The following is a 14,499-nucleotide window of genomic DNA, read 5'->3' as shown; positions in this document are numbered from 1 at the left end:
ACCCCATTGCCTTGCAAAAAAAAAAAAAAAAACCCTAAAAAAAAGTCCAAAATAAATCTCAGTATCAATTCCCAACACCCTCATTTTGTAAACGAGGAAACTGAGGCAGAGAGGAGCAGAGAGATTTGCCCATGATTACTCAATGAGTTAGTGACAAAGCTGGAGATGGAAAGCAGGTGTCAGTGTGTGTATGTGGGGGGGGGGGGTAGATGAAAAACTGTCCAGTCTGGGCGTGGGAAAGATGCCATCTGACCCTGAGCCAGAGGCCTCAGATTGAGGAAGGGCCAAGGGTGCAGTTGGTTTCAGGGCAAAGAGTTCTTCCCAGGAGCTCCGGGACTTTTCTCTCTTTTATTTTTAATCCTGTGGTGGCCAGGGCTGGGGTTCTTTGTGGTCTCTGTGGGGAGGCACCCATTTCCTGGGAATCGACCAAAGATTCAAGGACTCCTAGTTTCACCCAAAATGAGTTGGTTCTGTGCAAACAGCTGGAGGGAACCTCAGAAATCATCTAGGTCAGAGGAGGAAACTGAGGCTCAGAGATGTCCACATGGTTTTTTGTCGGTTCCCCCAAGTCACAGGTAGCAGAATAAGGATTTTACCCTGCTCATTCAATTCTGAAGGTAATTCCCTTTGCCTCCCAGGGGTCTTCAGGGGCCCTGCCCTCCAGAAGATTTTTCCACACGGAGAGAACACAGAGCACACCTCAGTTCCCACCCAATGCTCCTGCTCTTCAGGACACAAAACTACTTGGAAATTTAGACAGGATGGCCTCCTGCTTCCGGGACGTGCAGAGGGGATAAGGGAGGGGCCTTTCCCAGGGCTCTTGGGACTTCCCTTTCTTTGGCCTGGAGGATGGAGAGGCTGCAGCACCCACAGGCCTCTGGGGTCAAGGAAGCAGAACCATGCCTTCTGTCCCACCCTAGGGGAGGACCTTCTTCACCATTTGTCCTCCCCCCCACCCTCAGCTACTCACCCAGATCCACACTGCCCCCTCCTGAGTTCTCCCATTTTCCAAGCTTTCCAGGATCCTTCACACCCTTTCCCACCTGGGTTGCCTAGGGCTTGGGTCTAGCTAGGTCTACCTCAGTGTCCCCTCGGAGAAAACCTAAAAAAGTTCCAGAAAAGAGGAATTTCATCCTGATCACCCTGGAAGAGGAGAGGTGGGGGTGGCCTTTGGGTTTATGTTGCAACAGCCCCTCCAGCCTGTGACTCCAAGAAGATTAAATGTTGGCAGAAAGCCCTGGGGTGGGGCAGGGTGGGTTCTGTGCCAGGATAAGGCAGTCTCCCCAGGGCAGGGAAGGCCTAGGTTGGAAGGAAAGGGGGGGGGGGGAGGAGAGGGAATAGCTCCTCCTCCAGGAAGTTGGGCCAGATTCACACTCTGATTTAGAACCAGGTTTCTTCGGAATTCAGAGTCTAGGATTGATTCAAGTTGTTGCTTGGGCAATTTGAGGGAGAGGCCCTGAATCTGGGACCTGCCCTAGGGAGCCACCACAAGAGAGAGGAGGCCCAGCCCTACCCTCAGAGAGCATCCAGTGCAGTAAGAGGGAACATTGAGGCCAATGAAGAAAGGCACCAGTGACCCATTTGTTAGCAGAACGTGTTTCTCTGCATCATTGGGATATTGGCCATGTAGTGAAGCTTGGATGACTCCTGGGAGCTGATGTATTGAGATAGATTTGGAAGGAGTGGAGCATGACTTGGTGAGGCAGACAGGTCCTAACCCCAAAAGATTTAGAGATAACAGAGCCTCCTCTCCAGAATCGGAAAAGTAACTTGACTCAAGTTATATAGTCAAAGGATGGAGTTTGAAAGAAGGTTCTGGGAAGGAAAGAAACCTGGAGAAGGAGAAACCCATGATTCTCTTTGCCCCAAAATGTCATATTTCCCAGAAAGTAGCCCAGAAGTGATAGGTGAGAGTTAATTAAAGCCCCTTCCCAATTCTGTGTTGAGGAGGGCATAGGTTTATCATGCCCAACTGTCTCTTCCATTCCCATTCCCGACACTGGAAAGAGAGAGGGAGGAGACTCCCCAAGCCGGGACTTTCCTGATCTCCTGGAGATTCTGGGAAATTAGGCCCAGCTTGTGTGAGGGGGGAGTGGGGAGAGCTGGGTCACCTTTGCCTTCCCCTCCCCCATTAAGCCCTGCTCTCAGATTCTCCCAGACCTTGAGATCCTCCTCAGACCCAGTCTTTCCCTAGGCTCTATTCAAATCCCCAACTTCCTCAAATCCTCCCCTCTCCCCACCTCAGAAATCCTTGGACCCTCAGACTGCCTTCCGTTGTTTAATAGAGAGGGTAGACCCCCATCCCAGCCCACTACCCCTCCACCAGCCAGGAGCAACAGAAACAAAGTGATTGGGAGGGAGACACAGGAAGGGACTGAGACAGACACCTCCCTACCCCACCTAGCTCCTTGAACTCTGACCTGGGCCCAGAACTGTCCCTAGCCTTGGCCATCAGGCCCCAAGTTAATGATTTCTGGGGAAGTGGAGGGGGGAAGGGAGTGGAAAAGTGGGGTCCAAGTCCAGGAGAAGGTCTGATTAAGGGGTGAGGTGGAGGAGGGTGGGGCAGGAGAGTCTCCCCTATCCACACTCTTTTCCATTAATTTGGTCCCAGAGACTGGAGATGAGACCTGGGATTGTGAAGCAAAGAAACAGACCCTGAGGGCAGCGTGTTTAATGCGAGACCAGACAGTCACAGAACAGTGGGACACCCAGGGAACTCTCCAGAGGAAGGGGGAAGAACCGGGCCATATGGAAACAGAGAGGAAGATAGACAAGAGGGTTCATTCATCAGACCCAGAACTGGAAGGAGCCTGAAGGTGTTCCAACCCCCAGCATTTTACACATGAGAAAACAGGCTTAGAGGATGGGAAATGACTTGTCCAAGGTCACACCCCTAGGAAGAAGCCTACTTTTCTGATTCTGCATCCAATAGTCTCTGTTACAACACCCCATCAGTGGAGTGAGACAGACAGCTCAAAGACGAAGGGACGGGAGCCAAAGAGCTTTCTGACTCTTTCATGATCTGGAGGGTCTGTGATTCTTAGAGGATCAGAGAAAGAGAATGAGAGAGGAGACTCTAGACAGTTTTCTGGGGCCTGGGACTGGGGAGTGTGTAGGTCTGGGAGACTGGGGGGCGGGGGGGGGGGGGAGGGAGATTTGGGACGCTCCCTCCTTCCCTTCCATGACTCAGTGACCCGGACTCAACCTCAAGCGGGGAGGGAAGGAGAGAGAGGAGGGAAGAAGACAGGGCTGGGAGGAGCCTCGCCCCTGGGGAAAAACGGGAAAACCCCGGTTTCTCCCAGTTCCCCCCTCCTCCCCCATTCCTGGAGGGGAGTGCAGGGAGGGAGAGGAGAAAGCAAGGCCAGAGAGCTAGCGCAAAGTAGGGAAACCCAGAGAGACAGATCCTGGCCAGAGGCGCAGAGTGCCAGGCTCCAGACAGGCCGCTGGAGACCCAGGTAGATGGAGTCTGGGAGCAGAATCATCTCCCCTTATTCCTCCTCACCGCTAGCCCCCCCCCCCAGTCTCTTTCTCCTTCATTCCCATCCCTGTGAGGAGGGGGCAAGGAGGGGATCTGGGATAAAAAAGAGAAGGGGGCTCGGTTCACCAGTGCAGAGGGGGTATGGAGTGGGGGGGAAGCAGGGGGAGGGCGGCTCCAGGGTTCCTTCCCTTTCCCTCCCAGCGACTCTGTGACTCATCCTCCCCCCAACCAGCTGGGCCTGTTCCCCACCCCCACCCTTGGGCCGCTTCCCTCTGACCTCGGTTGTCCTGCCCCTCCCCCACCTTTGGTCTCTATCTAGGTCTTTCCAGATCCGTGACTGTCTTTGACTTTCCCTAGCTCTGCCTTTCAATCATTCCACAGGTGTCTGCCCGGCCTTCCGCTCCCCCTACCTGCCCCCGCCCTTCTCCTGCCCTCCATCCACTATGCCCCTCCCTCCTGGAAAGTGGGGTGGAGGAGAGAAAAAGGAACAGCCTGGGCAGAGCCCTAAAGAAATGGGCAGGAAGCAAGGAGATAGTGGAAGGGGGGCGCGGGCGGGGTAGGGGAACAGAGACCCTGAGGACTGCAGGGTTCGGAGAGGGAGACGGGGGCTGGGGGGGACAGTCAGGCACAGACAGGACGGGGGGCCCAGGAAGACGGACAAGCCCCAGAGACAGACAGAGAAGACCCGGAGACTGCAGAGGAGGTAGGGGCGGGAGGCCCACTGAGGCACAGCGAGAAGAGTTAGGGACCAAAGACAGCCCCGAGATTGTGTCGGAGATCAGAGACAGAGAAAGGAGAGACGCACAGCAGAGACAAAGGGAGAATCTGAGACTGGGCAAAGAAAGAGAGACAGACAGACAGAGAATCTGAGACGTTGGCAAGGAGACAGACAGACAGACAGAGAGAGAGAATCTGAGACTTTGCAAGGAGAGAGAGAGAGAGAGAGAGAGAGAGAGAGAGAGAGAGAGAGAGAGAGAGTGTGTGTGTGTGTGTGTGTGTGTGTGTGTGTGTGTGTGTGTGTGTGTGTGTGTGTGTGTGTGAAAATAGGGAGGGGAAAGAACAACACCCCGGGAGAGAGGAGGGCAGAGAAGCGGGGAGAGTCTTGAGCCCGGAGCCTCCAGGAAAGCCCGGGCGGGAGGGGGAGGGCAGGGGCGGGGAGGGCGGGCGCCGCCCCGACTCACAAAAGTCCCTTCAGCTCAGCTGGCCGGAGGGGAAGTCCCTGGTGCGAGACTCCGCGCGCTGAGCTCCGAGCCGAGCCCAGCCGGGCTGCAGCCTCTGGCCGCCGGCGGCGGCGACCCGGCCTCCGTCCGCCCCGTCGGGTCTGCGCAGCTCTGCCGGCCTGCCTCTGCCCCGGCGGACCCCAGGGAGCCCTCGAGGCAGTCAGGGGGCCCCCGGCCATGCCCCGATGCCCCCGGGACATGGATGAGGGGCCCGTGGACCTACGGATGCGGCCCAAAGCCGGGCCCCCCGACCTCGAGGCCACACTGCCCCTGAGAAAGCGGCGCTACCGGGAGCCCCAGGAGTCGCCGGGGGCTCCTGGCATCATCCCAGTCCCGGAACCCTCGCCCCAGAGCCCCAGCGCGTACCCTGGCCTCCCGGGCCCTGCCACAGCCATCTACTATCCTGGTGAGTGAGGGGAACACAGATGACCACCTCAGCTTGGTAGCCTAGGCAACCCAGGAGCTAGGGGGCCTCCTCCAGGCCTCGATTTTTGGTCCTGCCTCTGTGCTTTACCTGGCATCCTCCACCTGTCCTGAGGCAGCTATCCATTGGCCAAGGTAACTTTGTTTCCTCCTGGTTTGGCCACCCTTGCCAAAGGGATTATCTTCCACATATTCCTACCTCATTCTAACCCAGACACCCTTATCCCAACCCAGCCTGGGCACCTGCAGCCAGATCACCTGTCTGACCCCATCCTGCCCTTCATCTGGACATCCTGGCCTGGTTCTTACCTGGGCATCCTTCCTCCAACCTGTCTGTCCTCTGCTGACCCCTTTGCTTCTGATTCCCCCATCCATCCTAACCCCACTCCCACTCCCCAAACGTTGCATCCTTCCTGACCCCCTCCCTCCATTCTAATGCCAGCACATTCTTCCTTCTCCCCCCCACCTGACCATTCTCAACCTACCCTCCTACCCAAACCTGAGACCCCTTTCTTTCTCCAACCCTTCCCATCCTCACTTCCCCAACTCAATTGCCTCCTGGCTCTTTGTCCAGTCTTCTTCATTTTGCCTCCCTCCAGAAGACAAATCACCCTTCACCTGTCCCCCCAAGGCTCTGACCCCCACCCCAGGAGCAAAGACATTGCACAAACTGGTTGACTCTAGCCACACTGTGATGTGACCCTGAGTCACTCAGAAAAACCACAGCCCTGCCCAGCATCCCCCCCCCCAACATCCACACACACAAAGCCCTTAGTCCACTCCAGGGAGTTTGTCTCTCTGTCTTTGACTTATTCTAAGACCTTGGGAAAGTCATTTTTCCTCATCTCCTTTGTAAAGTGATGAACTTAAACTGTCTGTAAACCTCCTTCAGGCTCTGACATTCTGCAAACCCCACCAGCCTCATAGATGAGTGTAAATCATAGAGATATAAAGCTGAAAGAGTACTTAGTACTAACTCTTTCTTATTACAGTCTAGGAAACTGAGACCTGAACTGTTTCCATGACTTGCTCAGGGTCTCACAGGTAGCTTAATGGAAGAACCAGGATTTGAAGCGATGTTCTCCAACGTCAAAGCCTTTTCATTTTTCCACAGTGCCTGGGATGGGCTGCTAGGTCTGAGCTCCCATCTCACTTAGAGTCTGAATTTCATTGACACTCTTCCTTCACACGAAACTGTTTGTCTTCCCTCCTGTCCTTGTTTCCCTGTCATTAGTAATAATTTGGAAGCACTTAGCACAATGTCTGTTACCGGCTAAGGCTGCAGCATCGGCAGCAGAGGCTGTAGTAGTAGTAGTAGCAGCAGAGGCAGAGGCAATAGTAGTAGTAGTAGTAGTAGCAGCAGCAGCAGAGGCTGCAGCAGCAGCAGCAGTAGTGGGGGGAGGGGAAATCTCAGAACCTCACACCTCTCCCCTACAGGCCCCTTCATATATCCTGCATCAGCTATGGGGACCCCATTTCCAGTACTGAGCCTACCACCACCCACCTACCCAGTGCTCTGTCCCCTGGAGAACCCACTCACTGCCGACATTGCCAAGGCCACAAGACCTGATGAGGATGGAGACACGTGAGTGACCTTTGGGCCTCTGCCTCTTCTAAGGCCTGCCACACACCTCTCTTCCACTCCCCCTTCCATATTCCCTCTCCCCCTTCTGTGACTCCCTCCCCCCTCTGACAAATACATCCCCTGGGTCTCTTCCCTTTCCACGTCCCCTCTCTTCCCTCTGCGACTCCCTCCCCCTCTGACAAATACGCTCCCAGGTTCCTTCTCCTTCCCTGTCCCCTGTCCTCCCCCCTGACAAATACACCCTTGGGCCCCTTGCCCTTCTCCCCTATCGCCATCTCCCTCTGCCAGCCATATGTCCCTCCATTCCCCTCCCCCTTGCGTCCCTTTTCCCCTCCGTTTCATTCTCCTCCTCATCCTCCGCCTCCCCGCCCCCCAACACAAACACTTCTGCAGCGGCTGCCTCCCGGGGAAGCCCCAGACCGCAGGACACACCGCAGCCCCAGCTGCTCCCCAGGCCTGCGTCAGCCTCCCCCCAGTACTCACACTTGGCCTTAACCCCTTCCGCCCTCAGCTCCCACTGCCAGGGGGGGAGGTATCTCGGGGCTTACTGGAATGGACCTGCTCACCCCTGACCTTGGTGCTGACCTCAGGGCACCCCCCCCCCCGCACCTGGGGCCTGGAGAGCCGAAGCTAATAGGTTGGACCCTGGAAGGGTCAGAAATGGAGGGGTTTTAAAGGCAGGGTCTGAAAGGAAAGCGGGGTCCCCCCAGGGTTGGGGGGAAGGAAAGGAGACTGCAATCCTAAGGGGTTCCTGGACCTCTAGAAGGAAAGTAAGGGGACTGGGAGTCTTACTCCTGGGTCCCCCAAAAGGAGGCATTGCTCCCCCCGCAATTCTTGGGCTGCAGGGTCTTAGAAGGGGAGCTCGGTCAGCTTCTGCCCCCTCCTTTCCCCTCCCCCGCCCCTCCCTGGGGCAGGAAGTGGATTCTCCGCCCCCTCCCCCCCAGCCTGGTTACTGGAAGTCTGTGAGGGCGGGGCCAGCCCCTCCCATCCCCACTTCCTTCGGCCCCGCCTCCCCCCTCCCGCCCTCCCCCTCCCTCCAGGCCTCGGTTTATGGGAACTCCGGCCTCCGGCCCCAAGGTTTCTCTGAAATCAGCAGCTCCTGCTCCCCTTTCGAGCCCCTCCCACGAACCCTGGGCCTGGGGCCGAGGGACAGGGGCAAGGATGGGGGTGGGGGGGGCAAGAGGAGAATGAGGAACTGGGGGATCCGGTGACAGAAGGTGGGGGCCAAAGGGATGGGACTGAGGGATGCAGGGGAAGAAGGGTGAGGGGGAAGCGTGGGGAGAGAGGCAGAAAGCACCCGTGGGGAGCAGGCTGGATGGGAGGGGCCGCAGACCTGGGGCTAGTGAAAGGGGCTGTTGGGCCATCCAGACCAGCGCCTTCTCCACAGCTTTACAAACAGGGGAAACCGAGCCCCGGGGAGCATGCTCAGGCCCACAACGCTGAAACTTTTTCCCCTTCCCCTACTTAGCTCATCCCACCTAGCTGCTTCTCATGGGGATGGGGGGCAGCCGGAGGGAAGAGTGAGGTCGAGGCAGGGCGCCCACTGGTCTTTCTGTCTTCCCAGGCCCCTCCACATCGCAGTAGCCCAGGGTAACCTGCTAGCAGTTCAGCGCCTGGTCCACCTCTTCCAACAAGGGGGTCGGGACCTGGATGTCTACAATAATTTAAGGCAGGTGAGCCTGAACACTGGGGTCCCTGCTGGACAGGATGGGACAGGAGGGTCCACACCCAGCTAGACTTCAGTTGTTAGCTAATTCCTTTGATTTTGCCAGCGGTCTTGCATACAACCTCCAAGTCTTTCTGGATCCCCCCCCCCCCATACTGTAAACTCTTTGAAAGCAGAGATGATTCCTCTTTGTAGGCTAGGTTTGGGGCCCTGGGGAGGGGGAAGGGGAAGGAGTCTGGATGATCAGGGTCCTCACAGCTGTTCTCCCGGGCAGACACCCCTCCACCTAGCGGTCATCACTACCCTGCCCTCAGTGGTGAGGCTCCTGGTGTCCAGGGGGGCCAATCCCATGGCCCTGGATCGAAATGGCCAAACAGCAGCTCACCTGGCCTGTGAACACCGGAGCCCCAGCTGCCTGCGGGCCCTGCTGGAAACCTCAGCCCCTGGGGCCCTGGGCCTGGAAGCCAGGAACTACGAGGGTGAGGGACTTAGCTTGGGGCCTGGGGTGGGGGGCAGGACCTAAAGCCTAGTAGAACCCTGGATGAAATCATAGGAATATACATACGACAATATTCTATATTAGAGCTATGTTCTATGCCAGATCAGACCTGAGAGGCACCTTAGAAAAGAAAATGACAGAGCTGGGAGGGTCCTTAGAACAGGGACTGGCAGAGCTGGGAGGGTCCTTACAACTGGGAATGTCAGAGTGAAAGGGTCTTTAAAGTATCGAAAGTCAGAGCTAGATGAGAACCTGAAACCCAAGATGTTATAATGAACAAAGAACAGAAGGTCAGGTGGAAGGGACCTTAGAAATCACTGGATCTTTCTCTTGCCCAGAGAAGGGGCTGCCCCCAGGATGTGCAGAGCCAAGATCAGCCTCCAACTTTTCTTCCTCTATTTCTTCCCTCTAAGTTGAAGTGATGGGGGCTAGGGAGATGAAGGGAAGTGCAGGGCTTCCCTCATCTTCCTTTCTATTCTCTGCCCCACTCAGGGCTGACCCCTCTGCATGTGGCTGTAAATGGAGAAGATGCAGAATCTGTCCAGCTGCTCTTGGACCGTGGGGCTGACATCGATGCTGTGGTGAGGGAGGGGGAAGGAGCCACAGGAGGCTAGGGAGGCTGGGCCCTAGAGCCAAGGGCTTGATGCCGGAGGGCAGAGAGGTGACCTGGTCTCTCCTCTTCCCTGCCCACCTCTCCTTGCCCAGGACATCAAGAGTGGACGCTCCCCACTCATCCATGCAGTGGAGAACAACAGTCTGAGCATGGTGCAGCTGCTGCTCCTGGTGAGAGAGAACCCTTTCCCTCCAGCCATCTAATAACAAGGACATGTTCTCTTTGTTGTATTTATCTCCCTTCTCTGGACCCATCTCCTTACTCTGGCCCTATCTTCCCAGGGTCTTTGATCCCCCAGATCTCTGGCTCCCATCCTCTCAGGGTTTTTGACTCTATCCCCAGGATCTCTGATCCCCATTCCCCAGGGTCTCTGAAGCCCATCTCCAGATGTTCTGGTCTCTTCCCCTGGCTCTGATCGTTCCCTCTTCCCCCTCCGCAGCATGGTGCCAATGTGAATGCCCAAATGTACTCAGGCAGCTCTGCCCTGCACTCAGCCTCAGGCCGAGGCCTCCTGCCCCTGGTCCGAACTCTGGTACGGAATGGGGCTGACAGCAGCCTCAAGAACTGCCACAATGATACCCCTCTCATGGTGGCTCGAAATCGGCGAGTGAGTCCTCCCTGGGTCTTGAATTTGGGGGGGTGGGGGTGGAGGCAGACTGGTACATCAGGGTGTCTGGGAAGAGGAAAGACAGTAGAGAGACAGCCAGCCATGGAAGTGTGAGAGGCGGAGGGGATACACATGCATCAGATACAGAAGGGAGAGGAAAGAGATGGGGGAGAGGCAGAAATGGGACAGGGGTGGTGACTGAGGTCAAGGCCTGATGACCCAGACTGAGCTGAACTTTGGGGAGGGGGCAGGGTGCCAAAGGTGTAGAAGGCTAGAGATGGAGAAGACAGCTGAGGTCCAAATCCCTTCCTTTTTCATCCCTCTTCCCCTAAGGTCATTGACATCCTGAGAGGGAAAGCTTCCCGCCCTGGCCCTCAGCCCACTCTGGGACTAACAGAACCCAGCCAAGATGGAAGTGCCCCTATCTCCCCTGAAAGCAGCAGCCAGTTTGGATCTAGTGGTGAGAACCCCCAGAGACCCAAACTTCCTGATAGCCTTGCCTCCTTCCCTTCCTGATCCCCCAGTCCCTTCAGGGACATCTCAGACATCTGGACCTCCTAAATTAAGTCACCTGTTGTCTCTCTTCATCTCTAGAGTCCTTGGATTCCTGAGACCCCCTTGACCTTCCTCCACTTAGAGACCTGGAGACCTTTTCCTCCCCTCATGACTCTTTTCTCTTTTAGGGCCACCTTCAGCATCTCCAGCCTCCTCATCGCCACCCCGCTCTCCCTCTGAGGATCCCCCCACCTCACTCCAGGGTCCCCAGATGTTCTTCCTGTCAACCCAGTCCCCGACAGCATTTCTTCCCTACACGGGACCTCTCCGAGTCCCAGGTCAGACTGTCCTCCAAACCCCTGCTCCTGGCGGGAGCTGAGGAAAAAAGAGAGGAAGGCCTTGGGCTAAAGGGAAGGGTCGCCTGAAAACTGTGAAGACACATGTCCCTCCTTCTAACCAAGACTCACAGGACCAAGATTTGCACACATACCCCCCATCCCTAACTTTCCTCCACTCCCCATCCTGGCTCTGACCCTCTGCAAGGGGAACTGAGCATCTGGCTGGCACAACTCCCCTCCTGCCCCCCCCCCCCCACTACTCCCAGACCCTTTGTCTAAGATACCTCCCCAGGGCTCAGGCTCTGACTACCTCCCTGGGGTTGAGGACAATGTAAATTATTGGGGATTTCAGTTTACTTTTGTAATAAACTATTTTTGTACCGTATGTTTCTGTGTGTGTGTGTGTGTGTGTGTGTGTGTGTGTGTGTGCTAGACAGGTATAACCCAGTACATGGAGGCTGCAGACTTGGTTTCCAATCCTCTCGTTTCTCATTAGCTGTGCGATCCCGGAGCCAATGGGAAAGAACATTTGGCTATTGAAAAGGGAGCTATCCCTGGAGTCCAGAGACCTGGGTAGGAATGAAGCCTAGCTGTGTGATCTTCCTAATCCTTAGAGACCTCCACTATATCCTGGTGCCTCCCAGGCCTAGGTTGAGGCCAAAATGGCAGAGTGGTTGTGAGACCAAATAGAAAGCTCTGAGCTTCAGTTTCCTCCTCTGTCCAATGGGGAATTTGAGATTTTGTTTCCTCAGTTGTTCAGTGAGGTCTAGGTGGTCTCCATGGCTCCATGGTCCTTTCTTTTTTTTTTTTAAGGTTTTTGCAAGGCAAATGGGGTTAAGTGACTTCTTCAAGACCACACAGCTAAGTCATTATTAAGTGTCTGAGGCTGAATTTAGGTACTCCTGACTCCAGGGCCAGCGCTCTATCCACTGCCCATGGTCCTTTCATCAAAAATATTCTATGATTTGATTCTATGATTCTCTGCTGCCTACACTAATTTTGACCTAACAACACCTTGAAAACCTAGGTACTCCATCAACCAACACCAGCACCATCCATATGTGGAACCATCTATTAGAGCAAATGGAGAAGTTTTGAGGACTGTGAACAGGTTCACTTACCTTGGCAGTGTCCTTTCCAGGGAGGTACACATGGATGATGAGGTTGATGCACACATTGCCAGAGCTAACTCAGTATTTGAGAAGCTCCAAACAAAGTGTGAGGGAGAATTAGAATGCCCACCAAACTGGGGGTCTACAGAGCTGTTGTGCTGACCTCATTGCTGTATGCCTGTGACATCTGAACAGTCTACCAGCACCATGTCAGGAAACAGAATTGCTTCCATTTGAATTGTCTTAGGAACATTCTGAAGATCACCCGGCAGCAGAAGATCACAGACACTGACGTCCTTTCTCAGCTAAACTGCCTAGCATTCCAACATCACTACAGAGAACGCAATTATGATGGGCTGGTCACATTGTTAGAATGCCAGGCATATGCTCCCCAAAAAGACTTTTATTGAGAACTCACACAGGGCAAGGGCACAGAAGGGGGTCAGAAGAAGCCATACCGAGACACCCTGAAGGTCTCACTGACGAACTTCAGAATTGATTGTGCGGCATGGGAGATACTGGCACAGGACCACCAAGTATGGCATGTCCTCATCAGTGAGGGGGCTGTGATCCATGAACAAAACAGAATTGAAGTAGCTCAAAAGAAACAGTGGATGCAAAAATTTAGAAAATCTACCCTCAATACTCTCATGGATGATTTGTGCCTGACCTGTGGCATAGCAACCAGATCTCATATTGGTCTGACCAGCCACAATCAGACACACTGTCTGTCATTTGTCTCTAATGCAGTGAAGTCATGTTGGACCAGGGACAAGAACCAACCAATGAACTGCCCCTTTCTCAGGGCCCCTCCATGGGATTTTCCATAGCTAAAACTTCCTGTCCAGACTTCTCAGGTAGACATACACTCCTTCTGTTCCACCAGGTCAAGTTTCCTCACAAAATGGGCAGTCCATTCTTTGCCCAAGTAAAAGGTCCCCTCCACCCCTCCCCTCTCATTGCCTCCCCCTCTTTCTTCAAGGTCTATCCCAGCTATGTTTCTTTCAGACAGTCTTCCCTGATCATTTCTAGCCACCTTTCTGTATTTCCCCTTCTGGAAGTTCTGCCTGTCTCTGTCTACCTCAAAGGGTCTTTGGAAAGGATTGTTGAATGGGTCTAATTGTCGGCCCATCCATGTGACTCTGTATGTTCCTGACTACCAGTGTCTATGTGTGATCTAAGTATAAGGATGACTATGGCTCTGTGTGTGTGTATAATTCTGCTGAGAGAAAAGATGAAACCTTTGTCTCACTCCTTTTTTTGTTAAGTGCTCACCACAACCAGGAAGTACGGAAAAAGCTGGGGATTCAAAGAAAAGGCATGAACAGTCCCTGCCTTTGAGCAGATCACATTTTTCAAGGGAGACAAAAAAATCTAAATAAATCTGTACATGCTAAATTCCAAGCAGATGGAAGGTAGCCTCAAAGGGGAGGCAACCAGCAGCTGGGAGGTCAAAGAAAAACCTCCTGGTCGACATAGTACTTTGAGCTGAAGTGGAACTGAAGTCAAGGATTTCAAAGAGTTAAGATTACAGGAGAGAGCATTCTAATCATGAGGAGAAACAGCAAGTGCAAAGGAATGGAGGTGGGAAATGAGAGATAGAGCGTTGTTGGAGGCAGGAAGACCTGAGTTCAAATCTTCCCTCAACACTTCCTCTTGTGTGACCATGGGCAAGTCATTTAACCTCTATTTACTCGATGTCCTGAACTGTAAAATGGGGAGAATAATATATCAATGACAGTAATATATGTTAATAATAACACAATACTACTTGGTAACTTCAATGAGTTCACCCCAGGTGAAGCACTTTATATCCATAAAACATTTTATAAAAACAATAATTTAGAAATATCATTGTTGTTATTATTACCATAAATTACCATTTGCTTATTTTTAAGGGTTTTTTGTTGCTGTAGTTGAGTCATTTCAGCCATGTCTGACTCTTGATGACTGAATTTAAGATTTTTCCTTTCCTTTTTTTTTTTGGTTTTTGCAAGGCAATGGGGTTAAGTGACTTGTCCAAGGTCACACAACTAAGTAATTATTAAGTGGTCTGAGGCTGGATTTGAACTCAGTCCTCTTTACTCCAGAGCCAGTGCTCATTTAAGGGTTTCTTTGTGAAAGACACTGGAGTTATTTTGCCATTTCTTTCTCATTTGATAGGTGAGGAAACTGAAGGAGAGGGTGAAATGACTAACCCAGAGGCACACAGAGTTCCACAAAGACACATCTCTCCATCCATACATACATCGGGGTTCAATTCATGACACAAAAGGCATTAGAGATAAGCCCTCAAGGAACATTTGGGTTCAAGTCCAGGTTCTGAAAGATACCAGTTAGGTGACCCTGGATCAGTCACATAACCTCTCAGAGTCTCTGGCAGCTTTCTAAGAGAGAAGACTTGCATTGGTAAAGGAACTTTCCTCATTTGGAAGTTCCCAATGAAATCCTAAGCCCGATATT

At 53.5% G+C, this 14,499-nt stretch overlaps 1 protein-coding gene across 1 annotated transcript; it reads left to right on the top strand.

Annotated features, from left to right (window-relative positions):
• The first annotated feature begins 4,875 nt into the window (after positions 1 to 4,875).
• On the top strand, positions 4,876 to 13,451 carry BCL3 (BCL3 transcription coactivator). Its single transcript, XM_074219323.1, has 9 exons — positions 4,876 to 5,104; positions 6,559 to 6,706; positions 8,271 to 8,379; positions 8,647 to 8,851; positions 9,364 to 9,452; positions 9,577 to 9,654; positions 9,924 to 10,091; positions 10,425 to 10,551; positions 10,775 to 13,451. The coding sequence occupies exons 1-9, from the start codon at positions 4,876 to 4,878 to the stop codon at positions 10,963 to 10,965; spliced, it is 1,344 nt and encodes a 447-aa protein (XP_074075424.1). The 3' UTR covers positions 10,966 to 13,451.
• The last annotated feature ends 1,048 nt before the right edge of the window (positions 13,452 to 14,499 follow it).

The sequence above is a fragment of the Macrotis lagotis genome, chromosome 1, assembly GCF_037893015.1.
Source record: "Macrotis lagotis isolate mMagLag1 chromosome 1, bilby.v1.9.chrom.fasta, whole genome shotgun sequence".
Lineage (NCBI taxonomy): Eukaryota > Metazoa > Chordata > Mammalia > Peramelemorphia > Peramelidae > Macrotis > Macrotis lagotis.
Note: the sequence above shows the minus strand (reverse complement) of the source record. Positions and strands in the feature narration are given on the sequence as shown.

Excerpts from the sequence above, each read along its gene's own strand:
- BCL3 (XM_074219323.1), top strand. The coding sequence starts at position 4,876 with ATGCCCCGATGCCCCCGGGACATGGATGAGGGGCCCGTGGACCTACGG. Across the intron at positions 5,105-6,558 it reads CACAGCCATCTACTATCCTG|GCCCCTTCATATATCCTGCA; the intron begins GTGAGTGAGGGG and ends TCTCCCCTACAG. Across the intron at positions 9,453-9,576 it reads GGGCTGACATCGATGCTGTG|GACATCAAGAGTGGACGCTC; the intron begins GTGAGGGAGGGG and ends CTCCTTGCCCAG.